The 13,881-nt window shown below is 33.9% G+C and overlaps 1 protein-coding gene across 27 annotated transcripts in view; it reads left to right on the top strand.

The window, feature by feature from the left end:
- cac (calcium voltage-gated channel subunit cacophony) overlaps nucleotides 1-13,881 on the top strand; it is a 1,051,854-nt gene that overhangs the window by 991,024 nt on the left and 46,949 nt on the right. For all 27 annotated transcript variants that reach the window (XM_069834011.1, XM_069834005.1, XM_069834017.1 and 24 more), the window contains one exon: nucleotides 8,208-8,332. In XM_069834011.1, coding sequence (XP_069690112.1) covers nucleotides 8,208-8,332 — 125 coding nt within the window. Of the gene's footprint in view, nucleotides 1-8,207; nucleotides 8,333-13,881 lie in introns of those variants that run through there.

Raw genomic sequence — 13,881 nt, 5'->3', positions numbered from 1 at the left:
CATTGGTTGATTTCATACCACGCCATACTATGACCTTTGGAAGTGACTGCATTTTTCAACAGTAACAGCTGGATCAATGACAGTTATGCCTATACCACCCACATGAAAACTGTCTCATCGGATCATATGATGTTATCAAACAGATTAGGATTATCTTTTCATCCTAACAAGATTTCTGAAAACTCCATGTGGTTGTCACAGTCCTCGGAAAAGATTTGCTGAATGTAATGTGACTTCAAGGATTGAAAATTCAAGTGGTAAGGAATAAATTCTTTCTCCCTGTTATAGCTACCCTTAAAATGTGCCTCTACATTGTGTATTACTAACTTAACAATAGGCATTGACTTATCAGACACTGTATATTTTTATATGCTTTACCTTTTAAAGTTCTCTAGAGATAAAAGTCACAGGGAGTTGGGTCAAAGGATCGACAGGGCTACAAATTCTTACTGATAATTCTATGCTCAAGCATCATACAAAGTGTATCCATACAATAGGCCTAGTGGGATGTATATGCTGTTATATTAATTCTGTTGAAAAAAAAAGAGAAAAGCATGCTCTTTTTCTGTTAGTTCACCAAAGAGGGACACAAGATAATTTCCACATATAGCTCTCAGCAATAATAGTTTGTTTAAAAAATAGAGTCTATTAACCACTCATAGCGAACCATACTCCTATTTTCACATCATGGAAAAGGCTCTTCGTGAAGAACACTAATTCACTAAATTTACGCCTAATTATAGGATTATCAAGTCATAGTTCATACACTATTGCACATTTTTAAGGTTTTAACTTCAATAGCTTTGTTGCATTTCGCACAGAACTGTAACACATACCCGTTTTCTGTGAAAGACAAGAAGCAATTTGTAGGGGGGATTTTCTAAGCCATGTTCAGTATACTCCAAATTTTCCGTGATTAGGGCTGTGCTCCATCTTCTGCATTTCATATCTGTAACATTTCTTGCTGTCTGAACGTTATTCACAAAATCATAGAGCGTTCATGACTTGAAACGTTAACACTAGGGAATCCTTCCTAATATCATCTTCGAACTTCAAGAACCGAATTTGTTAATATATAATTATCGTAAATAAACATTCTCTGTTCAATGCTAATTTGTGTACCATTTCAAGTTATAAATTATTAACACGAACACATGCGTACAACACCTAATCTCGTCTTCATTTCGACTAAGAGTAAGGTAAACTGAGACCCAATCGCAGATAGCAATGTGTACTCACCAATAACGCGCTCTTTCCTATACCTGGGAGCATTGCACCCAAGTGCCATATCTTGAGTTTGACTGAAGATACTCAGAAACGTAAGTAATATAGGCCTACAGTATATAATATATACATAGAGTGCAATGAGTTATACGATAACTGTGGTGAAAAAAAGTAATTTTGTTTTGACGTAGAATACATTTTTCCCCACACCGAATATGGGAACCCATTCTAGGTTCTGTAGTGAAACAATGGAATTTTAAATGTTTTTACTGTAACAAAATTATGAGTCACAGCCGAATATTAATGTTATTAGTTAGGCCATAAACCAAAGTAACTTGTGTGACAATGCCCAATGACCTACCGCCCCTCACTGTGGGCATGTGGATGCTAAAGTTGCGTATAAAATTAGCTATGTCACAAGCCCTGTCTTAGTAATATCTCGACATCGAAAGCAGCTACAGACCTGTGCGACCACTCGTTTGATTTGTAATCTTGAGTTCTGTAATATTAAAGTGATAAAACTGAGTCTTATTATTATCTCTGGAAAATAATCATTTCTGCTGTTTGAATTACTAATCACATATTTTTATCTAAATTATATTTCTTATTAAATAAAAAAGTGTGAGTACAATAAATCTGAAGCTCTCGGATTCATAGAACATAAAAAGAAAACTTTCTAATTAATCTTCTTCTGTACAACTGTAATATATATTCACCATTTTTACGTGTGACACAAGTCATTACAGCGTTGACCTTCATGAATTCACATTTCAGTTAATAAAATAGCACATTTAAAAAACTCTAAATGAATTCCTAATTTCATAAATATCTATAAAAATGATATGGCAGAACAAGCCCCGAAATGCATTCTACAGATCTTTTTTTATCAATAGATGAGAAAAATGCTAGAAAAAGTTCTGATCTGTATTTATCGCAACTATAAACCTTGGGCTGCAGTGCAAGCTTTCGGGTCCTCCTCAGGGAGAAAAAAAAAATTTGTATTTATTAATTCTAGTGATGTAATGATTTCATAGCTGACCTTGGAAATAAAATTACTATTTTCATTTCTTAACTGTTACGTTTTCTATTTAACATCTGAAACAGCCGAAGTCAGAGGTAAAATATAGTTTTAAAAAGTCACATTTAATGGAAAAGCATACCTATTCTACAAATGAAAAATGCTTTCAGATAGTTCTGAGCGCAGTCTTAAAATCGGTCTTCTTTCTACAAAGCCTGACAATGGAAACCATTTTGTAGATTTAAAATTGATGTTTACAGCACCTGCCTTATAACTTGAGTTCTGAGCTTTCTAACCCTGTAAATAATGCGTCATAATGAACATTTCTTCAGAGCTTGAAATGGTCTGGTAATTACTACTGGTACTTGAAAAATGTTCGCCATTGAATGTACTGATGAATTTCAACTCATTTCATGTTTATTGGAAATGAAAGAACGTCCAATTTTTATTGCCTCGTTATATGAAATATGAAAGAGAAAATACTATGATGCTGCAGAAAATCGATTCGAGATTTTTCATAAAAATATACGTTTTCAACTCCTTGACATCGAAAGCATGGTTTTTGGGCATGGCTTCTGTCCATGTACAGTAACTTCAACTAACTATTGATTAGATGTTATGCATATTCAGTATCAGGAATGAAATATAATAATTTCAGTAAAACATTACTGGTCTTTGGTTAAATCAACAACGTACAATGGCGATATATTCTGAATAAAATGGGAAATTTTCTTTGTGATTTTTATGACAAAAGTGGTGTTTTCTTAAAAGAAAGTATCACGTAGAGAATTATTCTAATTTTGATTGTGATTTTAGCCAAAGTTATTTATTTAACAATGCTGTTTCAACTGCACAGTTATCTAGAATCAAAGGAACTGGTGATAGCAAGATGCTACCAATATTTTGGCGAGATGAGTGAATACACCTGACAGAACCTTCACTTTTTCCACACTACTCAGCTTCGTTGCATTATTCAGAGCGATAATTAGTTTCTACTCCTCCTTCATAACACTTCAAGAAATTCATAATTACACCTTTTAATTTATTTCAATCTCTTTATTTAGTTCTCGTCAGTGAAGTGTAAATTCTTGCAATAATTCCAGAATAGATTCACTTCAGGGGCGTATTTTGCGGGCTACCGGCGGTAGCCCAAGGAAATTACAAAAGAAAAAGTTTATAATATAACATAATGTAATAATTTTGTATTATTAGTTTTACCATAGTAATTAAAATTAAAGTAATTGTTAGATATATTTTGTGTAATAATAGGGTCAGCGGTAGCCCAAACCCTTTAACCAGTATACGCCACTGATTCACTTACATTGCATTCTTCCATAGCTGTGTCAACAGTTCTCATAAGTTAATAAACATTGAAAGCCAAAAAGCATAATGTGAAACAACATAACCATGTTATAAACCTTTTGTCACAAGTTAACAGAAATCAGAAGCCAATTTGAAATATGAAACCAAATGTTCAATGCCAGAACAAAGCCCATGAATAACATCCAAGAAAAAATACTCTTATATACTGAGGTTTTGTAGACAGATGATAGATGCTCAGATATTAGCCTGGACTGTGTGCACAGTGCTTCCCACGCACTAACATCCCTGCAATTCCTTGAGAGAGAGCTCAAATTATAAGGCAGGAACATAAACAAGAATAAAAGAAGTTCGAAAACTAAAAATTTGAAGAAATTCGTACTAGTCACTTGTAAACTAATTAGTTGAAAATCAAAAGAAATCTGTTAAGGAATTTGTACCGTAAAATAAATATGATACCTTCCGTAATACATTTAATAGTTTTCAACATTATTCCTAAAATTATTAAAATAACATGCAAGAGATAATAGCCACCCTAAGAAAAACTATGATGCTCTCTCTGATGATGTTAGAGTTTAATATAATTGATAATGACTTGATGCATGAAAAGTTCAATTAAAATTTGTACCAGCAGCATACAGTAATGGAGGTCTTCTAATTAAGGTACTTACAAAGACAAGACGCTGTAAAGATTTGGCAATACAAAATATTGGCAAAATGAATTCGACACCCAACACAACAACACTGTTTTAATAATACTGAAATAAAATTCTGAAGCTGTGTTTTTGTAGTTGTGTTTGTTGTTAACATTGATCTTAATAACTGCAACATTGTCCCAGAATGTTGGGAATCACTATATGCAATGCGATTGGTGCAAAGTGTGCTTCTGTTTGAGATGGACTACCAATCAGCATCTAGGTGGAAGGGAACTGTATCATTACTTAACCTTAGTTTCTCCTAGTTCTTGTGAGTAGTTTATGGGAACTATATATTTAAACTAGTTTGACAGTAAAAGCTGTGTTATCTTTACATTTCATTATCAAAAATTTGAACTCCTATATTTTATGTTGTCTGCAAAGTTACATTAGAGTAGCCATGCGTAATATTTTTAATATGTTATGTCTTTGATGACGTTTAATCTTACTGGCATGTATAAAGCATGAATCATTAATCAAGCATGAGAATAAAAAATCTGATATTTGACTCTTTACTTCTTGAAATAGATACAAATAAAACTATTTAACGCATTTACGTTATACAACATGGCAAATGCATAAAAATGGCAGATTGTTAACTAAGGAGCATTTATTTCGTATAGTTCTTATAAAAAGAATAACAAGAGGTATTCCTTTGGTATAATTTTTATGAACAGGTAATTATATTTATATACCAGTAAGGATTTATCTATGAACTTCATAATTTGTATAAAAATGTAAATTCATTCACAGTAGTACTTCTCATACTAGTAGATTATATAATCCTACAGATTAATCGATTATTTTAATTATTTAGAGCATATACTTAGATACTGTACTTAGTATCTCTGTGTTAACTGCTTAGTCTACTTAAGAATTAATGCATATTTCTTGTCTTGACAAATTCATAATTCTATGTGATAAGTTTCATTTCATTCCAAAATATTATACGTATAATTTTTTTTGTTTACATGTCATTAACAAAATTAAACAAAAAGTAAAGTTATCCCTATTACAGGCCTGGGTAACAGGAGGTTACAGCTCCTACCTTTGCAGGCAATTGGTATTAGTAGGAGTACTGGCCGACTTCACACTCAAGAAAATATCTCTAGTACTATGTACTAATTCCTGTTAGAGATAAAATGAACCTCAGGACCATAGTGCGGCTGGAAGGATTAGATCAGTGGAGAAAATTCATGGCCCCATTGAGAATCAAACCTACGACCTTCCAGCTCGCAGCACAATGCCTTAATCACGATGCTACCATGCACCCCCCCCCCCCCAACTTAAATGAAACCAACACTAAAATTTAGTTCGCCATTGTGCATAAATCTTACTTAAATTCATATGTATCATAAAATCTTCATTGTGAATATAGCTATTGTAGAAAAAAAATCGTTATGAAATGTTATCAGACAATATTATTCACAACTTTATATTTAAATTATGGAACTTTATATTCGAAATTGAAGAAGAGCAGAAAAGTCCAAAGTTGAGGGACTCATGTTTGTATGTACGACTTTCAGGCAGCCAGACTATTTAAACAATATACATTTTTAATTCACAAATCATATATAACAAAGCTTTTACTATAGTATTTAGAACTTGTTCGAGTAGTCTTAGATATCGGTTACTCAGCATAGCTTGTAGTTTGCATTGTGGCTTTATTAAAATACCGTACATAGATTTTAATTATCGTTTTATAAAAATAGTTATAATAATGAAATATCTACACGTTTATGAATGGCTTATTATCCATATTTCACATATGACTCAGTTTATTGAAATATATATTCATAAAAATTAAAAACAATATAGACGGTACATTTGAAGATGATAGTTAATTCAGACCTATGTATATTACATTTCTTCACAGATGTCTGTTTAGTGACTCAGCAAGAATTAGCAGATGTCCCCTTGAGTAAGCAGTGTAATTAGTAATGATCTAATGAATATATACAGCTTCTTCAATCATAATCAGTAAATATGCGTGCTTGTTCGTTCCTTTATTATCTTATTTTTATTAGTGTTCCTTGACACTGATTTTCCTTCACTGTCTGAAACTTATGTGAATTTAAAAATAATTCTTTCTTTCGGATTATATTTAATCTATTTTTTAAATATAATAGTTAAAAATATTTATATTTATCAGTAAAAGCAGGCCATTTAGTGCCTACCTGTTTTTGTAAGGCTAGAACTGATGTTTCTGAAATTAAGTAAGAGAATCGAACATCAAAGAAAAAGTAGGTAATCACTGCAGCACTTCATGCTCGATGCTGTATAACTTGTACAGTTGAAACATCACATAGTAAAACTATAAACATTAGACCTAACGAAATTCCCTGATGAGAAAGGAAATAGAAATACTATAGTTTAGAAACTATATTCTTGCTTTTGTCTCTATATAAGAACGAAGATACTTGAAATGAATCAATAATTGGAAGGAGTTATGCAACAACAAACCAACTAGCAATTTTGTTAAAAAAAGAGAGATTTCAGTATCAACTGCATGCAAATTGTCGAAACTATCTTAAAAATACCTGAACACATGGTTTCTTATTTTCCTCTCTCAACATTGACTTTTAGTTCTTGCTCACTTGTTTTCCCTCCTTTTGTATTCTCTGACAACAGACCAATACATGGTTTGTTATCACAGAATTTACGTCATATTTATTATAATGGTAAATAATGCCCTGTTTGGTATTGATATTATTTTCTTTCATGCTTAGAGTCAGTTGAATTTGAACAAAATTGATACTATGAGTTTATAATTAATTCCAACTAAATACCTCAATATCTCTAAAAAGTGATTTTGCTTGTTGGTCTGTTGTTGCATAAATCTGTCCAATTGATTAATATTGTTAGATTTTAAAATTCAATTTTACACTATCTATCACGTATAAATTTTACGAACATTCGACTAGCCTTATGCATATAAGTTTCAGATCTAACCAAGATATATTTTTATTGATTCATCTATAAGTTAAGTGTTTATACATTGCTTATTTTTCATTTTATAGTTACATATATTTAGCTAAATTTGGATAATCACCTATTTCCTAACACTGTTGGAAATGATATTTGTAAAGTCAAATTTTATAGCAATAATAAAAATTTGTTTACATCATTGCCAGAAACTGAAAACGAATATTATTACATGGTAACCAGTAATGTTTAGGATCTAAATTAGAATATAAATCTATCTTATTGCAGTATGTGAAACATTAGTGTAGGTAGTATTTGTAGCACTTACTATTATGTCATAGACGCACAATATGTATCTGAGAAGATTAAAATTGTATGTGCTATATTGTGGATTATGCGTCTATTGCATTACAACGTTTTAAAGAGTACTATGCTACATTATAGTTTGTATGCATGCTTTTCTCCGCATGGTATTTTTAAAGTATTACATTGCTTGCATGGCACTGGAGCATATCTAGATTATAATTATGACATTGTTTCATATGGCACTCTTTACATTTCGAGTATGGTAACCATTTGGGTTTTATAATGATGTTTGATTTTCAGTTTATTTTATGCAATTTTATTCTTTACATCTTTTTAAACAGAAAAACTATTATGTAAAAATTTAATTGTTTTGCATAAATTAATCACAATTATATTTCAAATTAATTGATTATTCTTTTTAATTAACATTTATTTATAACAAAAAATATATTTTGCATTGTTTTTATCATGAAGATCATTTGCATGTTAACAAAAATAAGTCTAGTACTAAAAGCAAATAAATTAAAAATACTATTTTATTATAGCCTACTAACCTAAATGGTTGCTAAAATCACTCTATTAAGATCACGATCTTGTGATCTATATACACTTTCTTATATAGCTAGTATTTTTTCACTGAATTAACGTGATATTTGAATAAACATAAAACAGAACGTTATATATCATGTAAGTAATGATCTAATGTTGTGTACTCTTAGGTGATGGAGGATGTAGTCAACAGTTCACGCCATCCGTCTCCTGATTCCCTCCCAGACCAACGCCTCCATCCACCGGGTTATCCAGGGCACATGACACGGTCAAGATCGAGATCGCCAAGTCCAAGGTAATTCGTGTTCAATGTCTTTATGGAGACATAATTCAAGTGAGAGTAACACTTACGTAATAATATATACAAGCTGGCATATAGCACACAAAATACAGCTCTCAATAGGTTCCTCCGCATAACGCAAGTTCACAGCTAGGAGCAGTGTTTCGTACCACAATACCTTAGCAGAACATGATATTGACATGTATGTATGCTCCCAGTCTATAAGCAGTTTCTCTGTCTTCTGGCTCCCAAACTTCAACTACATCTGTCCAACCACTGGCCAACCTCCAATCCACGGCTTTCCATCAACCTAATCACTCCTACATACCAAATTTTTTTTGGTCGACCTCGCCTCCTCCTCTCCACCAGATTCCAATTCATTGTTAACTTAAACAATCTTCCCTCTTTGATATGTTGAATATGGCCATACCAAATCAATTGCTTTCTTTTCACACTTTCCACAATATTTAAATCTCCATCTATCTTTATAATTAATTTTACTCTGTCATTTTGAATCCTATCCAGTTTAGAAGTTACAGCCGACCTTCTTAAGAAATCCATCTCTGTGGCTCTTAACTCCTTCTACAGAAATTCTGAAAGTTGTCACACTTCGTATCCATAAGTCAACATACTTTTCACAATGGTATTGTATAGTGAGCGTGCATGGCAAAACTTCAGTGACTGCATCCATCATATCCATTAACAACCCGACCAGGCAGTGGAGTCACCGGTACACATGTGCACTTATAATACATTAAAATGCCTAGCATAAAACACGGAAGGAACTGGAATTAAATTTAATTCATTTCCTAATCGTCCATAAGAAACAGAGAGACAAAGGAAGTGGATTTTAGCAGTGAGAAGAATATAGTACATTATGCAACGAGCCTATAATGAAGGTAATTATGAAGTGAGTATGGATATTTATGAAACGAGCGCAAGCGAGTTTCATAATTTTCATACGAGCTTCTTAATTACCATTATAAGCGAGTTTCATACGACTTTTTATGCTCGACCATATTTCTGACTTGATATTATTAATTTTATTGTATCTGACCTGGAGCAATGTCCCGTATGTTGTGAGATATGCACAGACGCGAAAGTATTGATTTTTTCCGAGGAACAGATGTCCACATTGACCTTGCTAGGCCATAAGAACCTACAGAGATAACATTGAAATAAAATTAGACATTGAAAAACGAGATGACAAATTGAATTTATTTGAATATTAACGCTAATTATTATAGTAACAGAGCATAACCTTCTGCGACAGTATTGGATTTCCAGCCTCCGTGACTTTTCGCTAATTCTCTTTCGATTGCATATCCGAGAATAATCGATACTTGCGGTTTTATAACGGTAGAAAGCTGACCTGTCATTGGCTGAATAGTTGTAACCTGAGTCGTCATTGGCTGAAAGACCTGACCTTTAATGAGTAGATGTACTTTAATGACATGCATTAAAGGTCTGCTACCAGGTGTATAATTACTACATTTTGGCATGGTCGAGCATAAAAATATTTACAATATATAAAGTTTATTTAAATGTTTTATGGGAAGATATTAGAACAGTGAGCTGGTTGGTGATTGAGTGACTAATAATTAAATGATGATAATAATAATAATAATAATAATAATAATAATAATGATAATGATAATAATAATAATAGATCCGGCAGAAAGTACTGACACATTTCAACTTGGTGTAATGTAATTGATTTTCAATTTTACCATATCCGCCAGTCTTCAAGCTCGAAAGAAATGTCGGGAGTTTGGTTTAGAGTCATTTGCACAATCAACAATGGAACATTGGACGATTCAGAAGCGTGTTGTTTGTGTCAATCTGTTGGAGAGGCTGAAGTGCGATCAGTCTGCATAAGAATGATCTGTATTTCAAATTAGACATTAGAATTAAATTAAATTACGAAGTTAATCTGCTAATTTTTGTGTGATTAAAAATGGTTTATTGCTGTGTGCCATTTTAAAAATCGAACCACAGTAAGGAATATGATTTGTTGTTTCATCATTCTGCACAAGATGATGAAATAAGAAAGAAGTGCTGTTTAGCCATTTCTTGCCAGAGGGACAAGTTAGGAACCCTCTGAACGCCACACACAATATCACGTGTCTGCATCAGACATTCAGAAGAAGCTGATTTTAGATTTTAGCATCAGAACTACATGAAATAAATGCTTCCTAACGTGATATCATTCATGTTTGAGGATTTCCAGAAATATAAACAAATTTTTTTTCAAATCATAAGTAAAGGGCAGAAAAAAAATGGTGACAGAAGTGCGAAATGATATTCTTCCTGCAAAGAAAAATGAACCTGATGTTGATTCAAGTGCATCAGTGCTCAATGAAACAAATGTTTTAATTGCATAAGTCTATGAAGCACACAAAAATTTCGTCACACAATGCTGAATTTAAAATAAAATAATTCCCAAAACCATTAAATTACAACATAAAAATGACTAGGAAATCAGGAAACAAAATCATCTTATTGGAAAGCTGAGACATACAATATGTAATTTAAAAAGTAAGCTCTTCAGTTTTCAGAAACAAAAAAAATGAAACTGAAAACCAACAAACTTGTCAAAGTAAAAAAAAAGCAAGCGAAGAAGTAGTTTGTAAGCTAACTTTTAACTGAACAAATCCAGGCTTTCGAGAAACAAAAATGCAAATTCCATTAAAGCACAATGAAAATTTAAATTTACTGTGATTTAACATGTCAGCAACAAATCTCAGATAACCCTGTAATATGCTTGGCATATTTATTTATAAGTTTCGTATTCAATCAGTAATACTTACTTACTTACTTACAAATGGCTTTTAAGGAACCCGAAGGTTCATTGCCGCCCTCACATAAGCCCGCCATCGGTCCCTATCCTGTGCAAGATTAATCCAGTCTCTATCATCATACCCCACCTCCCTCAAATCCATTTTAATATTATCCTCCGATCTACGTCTCGGCCTTCCTAAAGGTCTTTTTCCCTCCGGTCTCCCAACTAACACTCTATATGCATTTCTGGATTCGCCCATACGTGCTACATGCCCTGCCCATCTCAAACGTCTGGATTTAATGTTCCTAATTATGTCAGGTGAAGAATACAATGCGTGCAGTTGTGTGTTGTGTAACTTTCTCCATTCTCCTGTAACTTCATCCCGCTTAGCCCCAAATATTTTCCTAAGCACCTTATTCTCAAACACCCTTAACCTATGTTCCTCAGAGTGAGAGTCCAAGTTTCACAACCATACAGAAGAACCGGTAATATAATTGTTTTATAAATTCTAACTTTCAGATTTTTGGATAGCAGACTGGATGATAAGAGCTTCTTAACCAAATAATAACACGCATTTCCCATATTTATTCTGCGTTTAATTTCCTCCCGAGTGTCATTTATATTTGTTACTGTTGCTCCAAGATATTTTAATTTTTCCACCTCTTCGAAGGATAAATCTCCAATTTTTATATTTCCATTTCGTACAATATTCTGGTCACGAGACATAATCATATACTTTGTCTTTTCGGGATTTACTTATTCAATCAGTAATGCACAATTTTATTCATCGAACAATTTTCACGATATACGATGCTTGGTAATAGAACTAATCTCCATTTTATGGTACATTGGGACGAACCTAGTGGCAGAAATTGTAATAACATTCTGCAAAGTTGCTTGTTCCGCATATGCCAACTTGTGTATATTATATAAGCAACAGGTGAGAGAAGCTGTGAAGATTGTGAGCCAGTGCTCAAAAAGCTGTGTACACTTAATGGCAAAAAGAATGGGTCGACTCTTGGTCGATAGAAATGCTAAGTTCTATCGTGCGGTTCACTCGTGTAAATGCACTGCACTCCAAGGCATTGCTGTGGTGTCTCTTCATTGAAAGTCATCCATCTACATTGTAGTCAACCTTATGAGCTATGTGCGGCCTAGTGGTAAGATGTCTGACTTTCATGTCAGAGGTTGTGAGTTCGCCTCCCGGTACGGTAATTTTTTTTTATTCTAGTTTTTTATTAATTTATTAGTTTAAATGTGAAATGGTGTTTGTTCATAAATTTCGTTATGCCTGCCATGTAAAAATATTATTGCCTATCATCTGTGGGCTATTAACAGGCAAGACCTGACCTGTATAAACAAAATTACTTGTTTCACATCCTAAAAAGCCGGATGCATATCGAACATAAATAAATAATTAAATTAACAAAAAACAAATAATTTGTTAATATATTAACAAAAAAAGCCCTGTGGTGCGGACTAGTATCTCGTCCACATACCATCTGCATCAATAACTGCCTTCATTCTGCGCGGCATGGAGTCCGTAAGATTATGGAACAGATCTAAATTCATGGCCACCTCCTCCTACGCATCTAGAACTCTGTCCTACAATTCGTCAGCTGTCCGAATGAGTGGTGGTTCTGCCCAATTAGAGCATAGGATCCGTTTGATTATAGCCCACAAATTTTCAATCAGATTCATATCTGGTGGTTTTGGAGGCCAGTCGACCAGGTCGACATCAGGCCTCCTCGTAAACCATCTTTGAATCCAGTTGGTGGTGTGTACCGGTGATTATCCTGCTGGAAAAAGACTGTTCCTTCTGGATATCGTTCTTCGGCGGAAGGGATCATTTCATTTGCCAAAATGTGTTCGTAGACTTCTGCTGTAAACTGACTGTGGATACGTTCTAGAAGTTTTGCCCCATCATATGAGATCCACTCCCAACACGCAACGTTCACGCAACCTGACCTGTTAAGTCATCTCATGAAGCGTTCATCGTATTGGTGGCCATCCATACGATAAACTAGAGCAGGACCATCGTTGCTACTGGAGACAATTACCTTGTCGGAGAAAATGACATTTCTCCAATCGAAGTCCTGTCGGAGAGTAGCATACACTAGACGGTCCACGGCATGCTCCATCGTCAAATGTTCTCTCCTCACAGCTTGATGACACTGTATGCCACGCTCTCTAAAACATCTCCTCACGGTGTGTGTGTGGAGAACATGGAAAGTTGGACGCCATCTTGAGTTGAGAGGCAGTTCCAAAGGGGTGGTTCTCAGCTTCTCTCAATAACATAGCGTCCTCTTCCCTTGTAGAGATGTGTGGCAGACCAGAAACGAGACGATTCACAACTTCACCATTCTCGATAAAAAATTTAGCCCACTGCTTAGCAGTTGACAATGGTACTCCAATATCTCTGGCCACCATCGACGCAGAATAACCTACGTGAACCAGGGCAATGACTGGTTGACGGAGTTGTTGTCGTTCTGCCATCTTCAAGCGTAATGATGAGACAGAACATTTTATTAACAGACAGGAGTCCTATTGCTTGGAAGACAGAGGGAGGTTTATTATTTATTAGTGTTTGGGCATATTCTAAGAGATGTCGCCACATAAATATAGCTTTGCGAGACATATATGATGGCAAATTTGTAATTATAAAAAAAAAAAAAAGATTGGAGGGAGATTCGAATCTTGAGGTACTACTATTAATTCGTCAATACACCAATGCTGTAACGACTTACGCTACTGAGATTGTTAATATCGTTTTGTCATAATA

This window comes from Periplaneta americana, chromosome 8 (assembly GCF_040183065.1).
Source record: "Periplaneta americana isolate PAMFEO1 chromosome 8, P.americana_PAMFEO1_priV1, whole genome shotgun sequence".
NCBI classification, from domain to species: Eukaryota; Metazoa; Arthropoda; class Insecta; order Blattodea; family Blattidae; genus Periplaneta; species Periplaneta americana.
The sequence above is the reverse complement of the archived record's forward strand: the minus strand, read 5'-3'. Positions and strand labels throughout refer to the sequence as shown.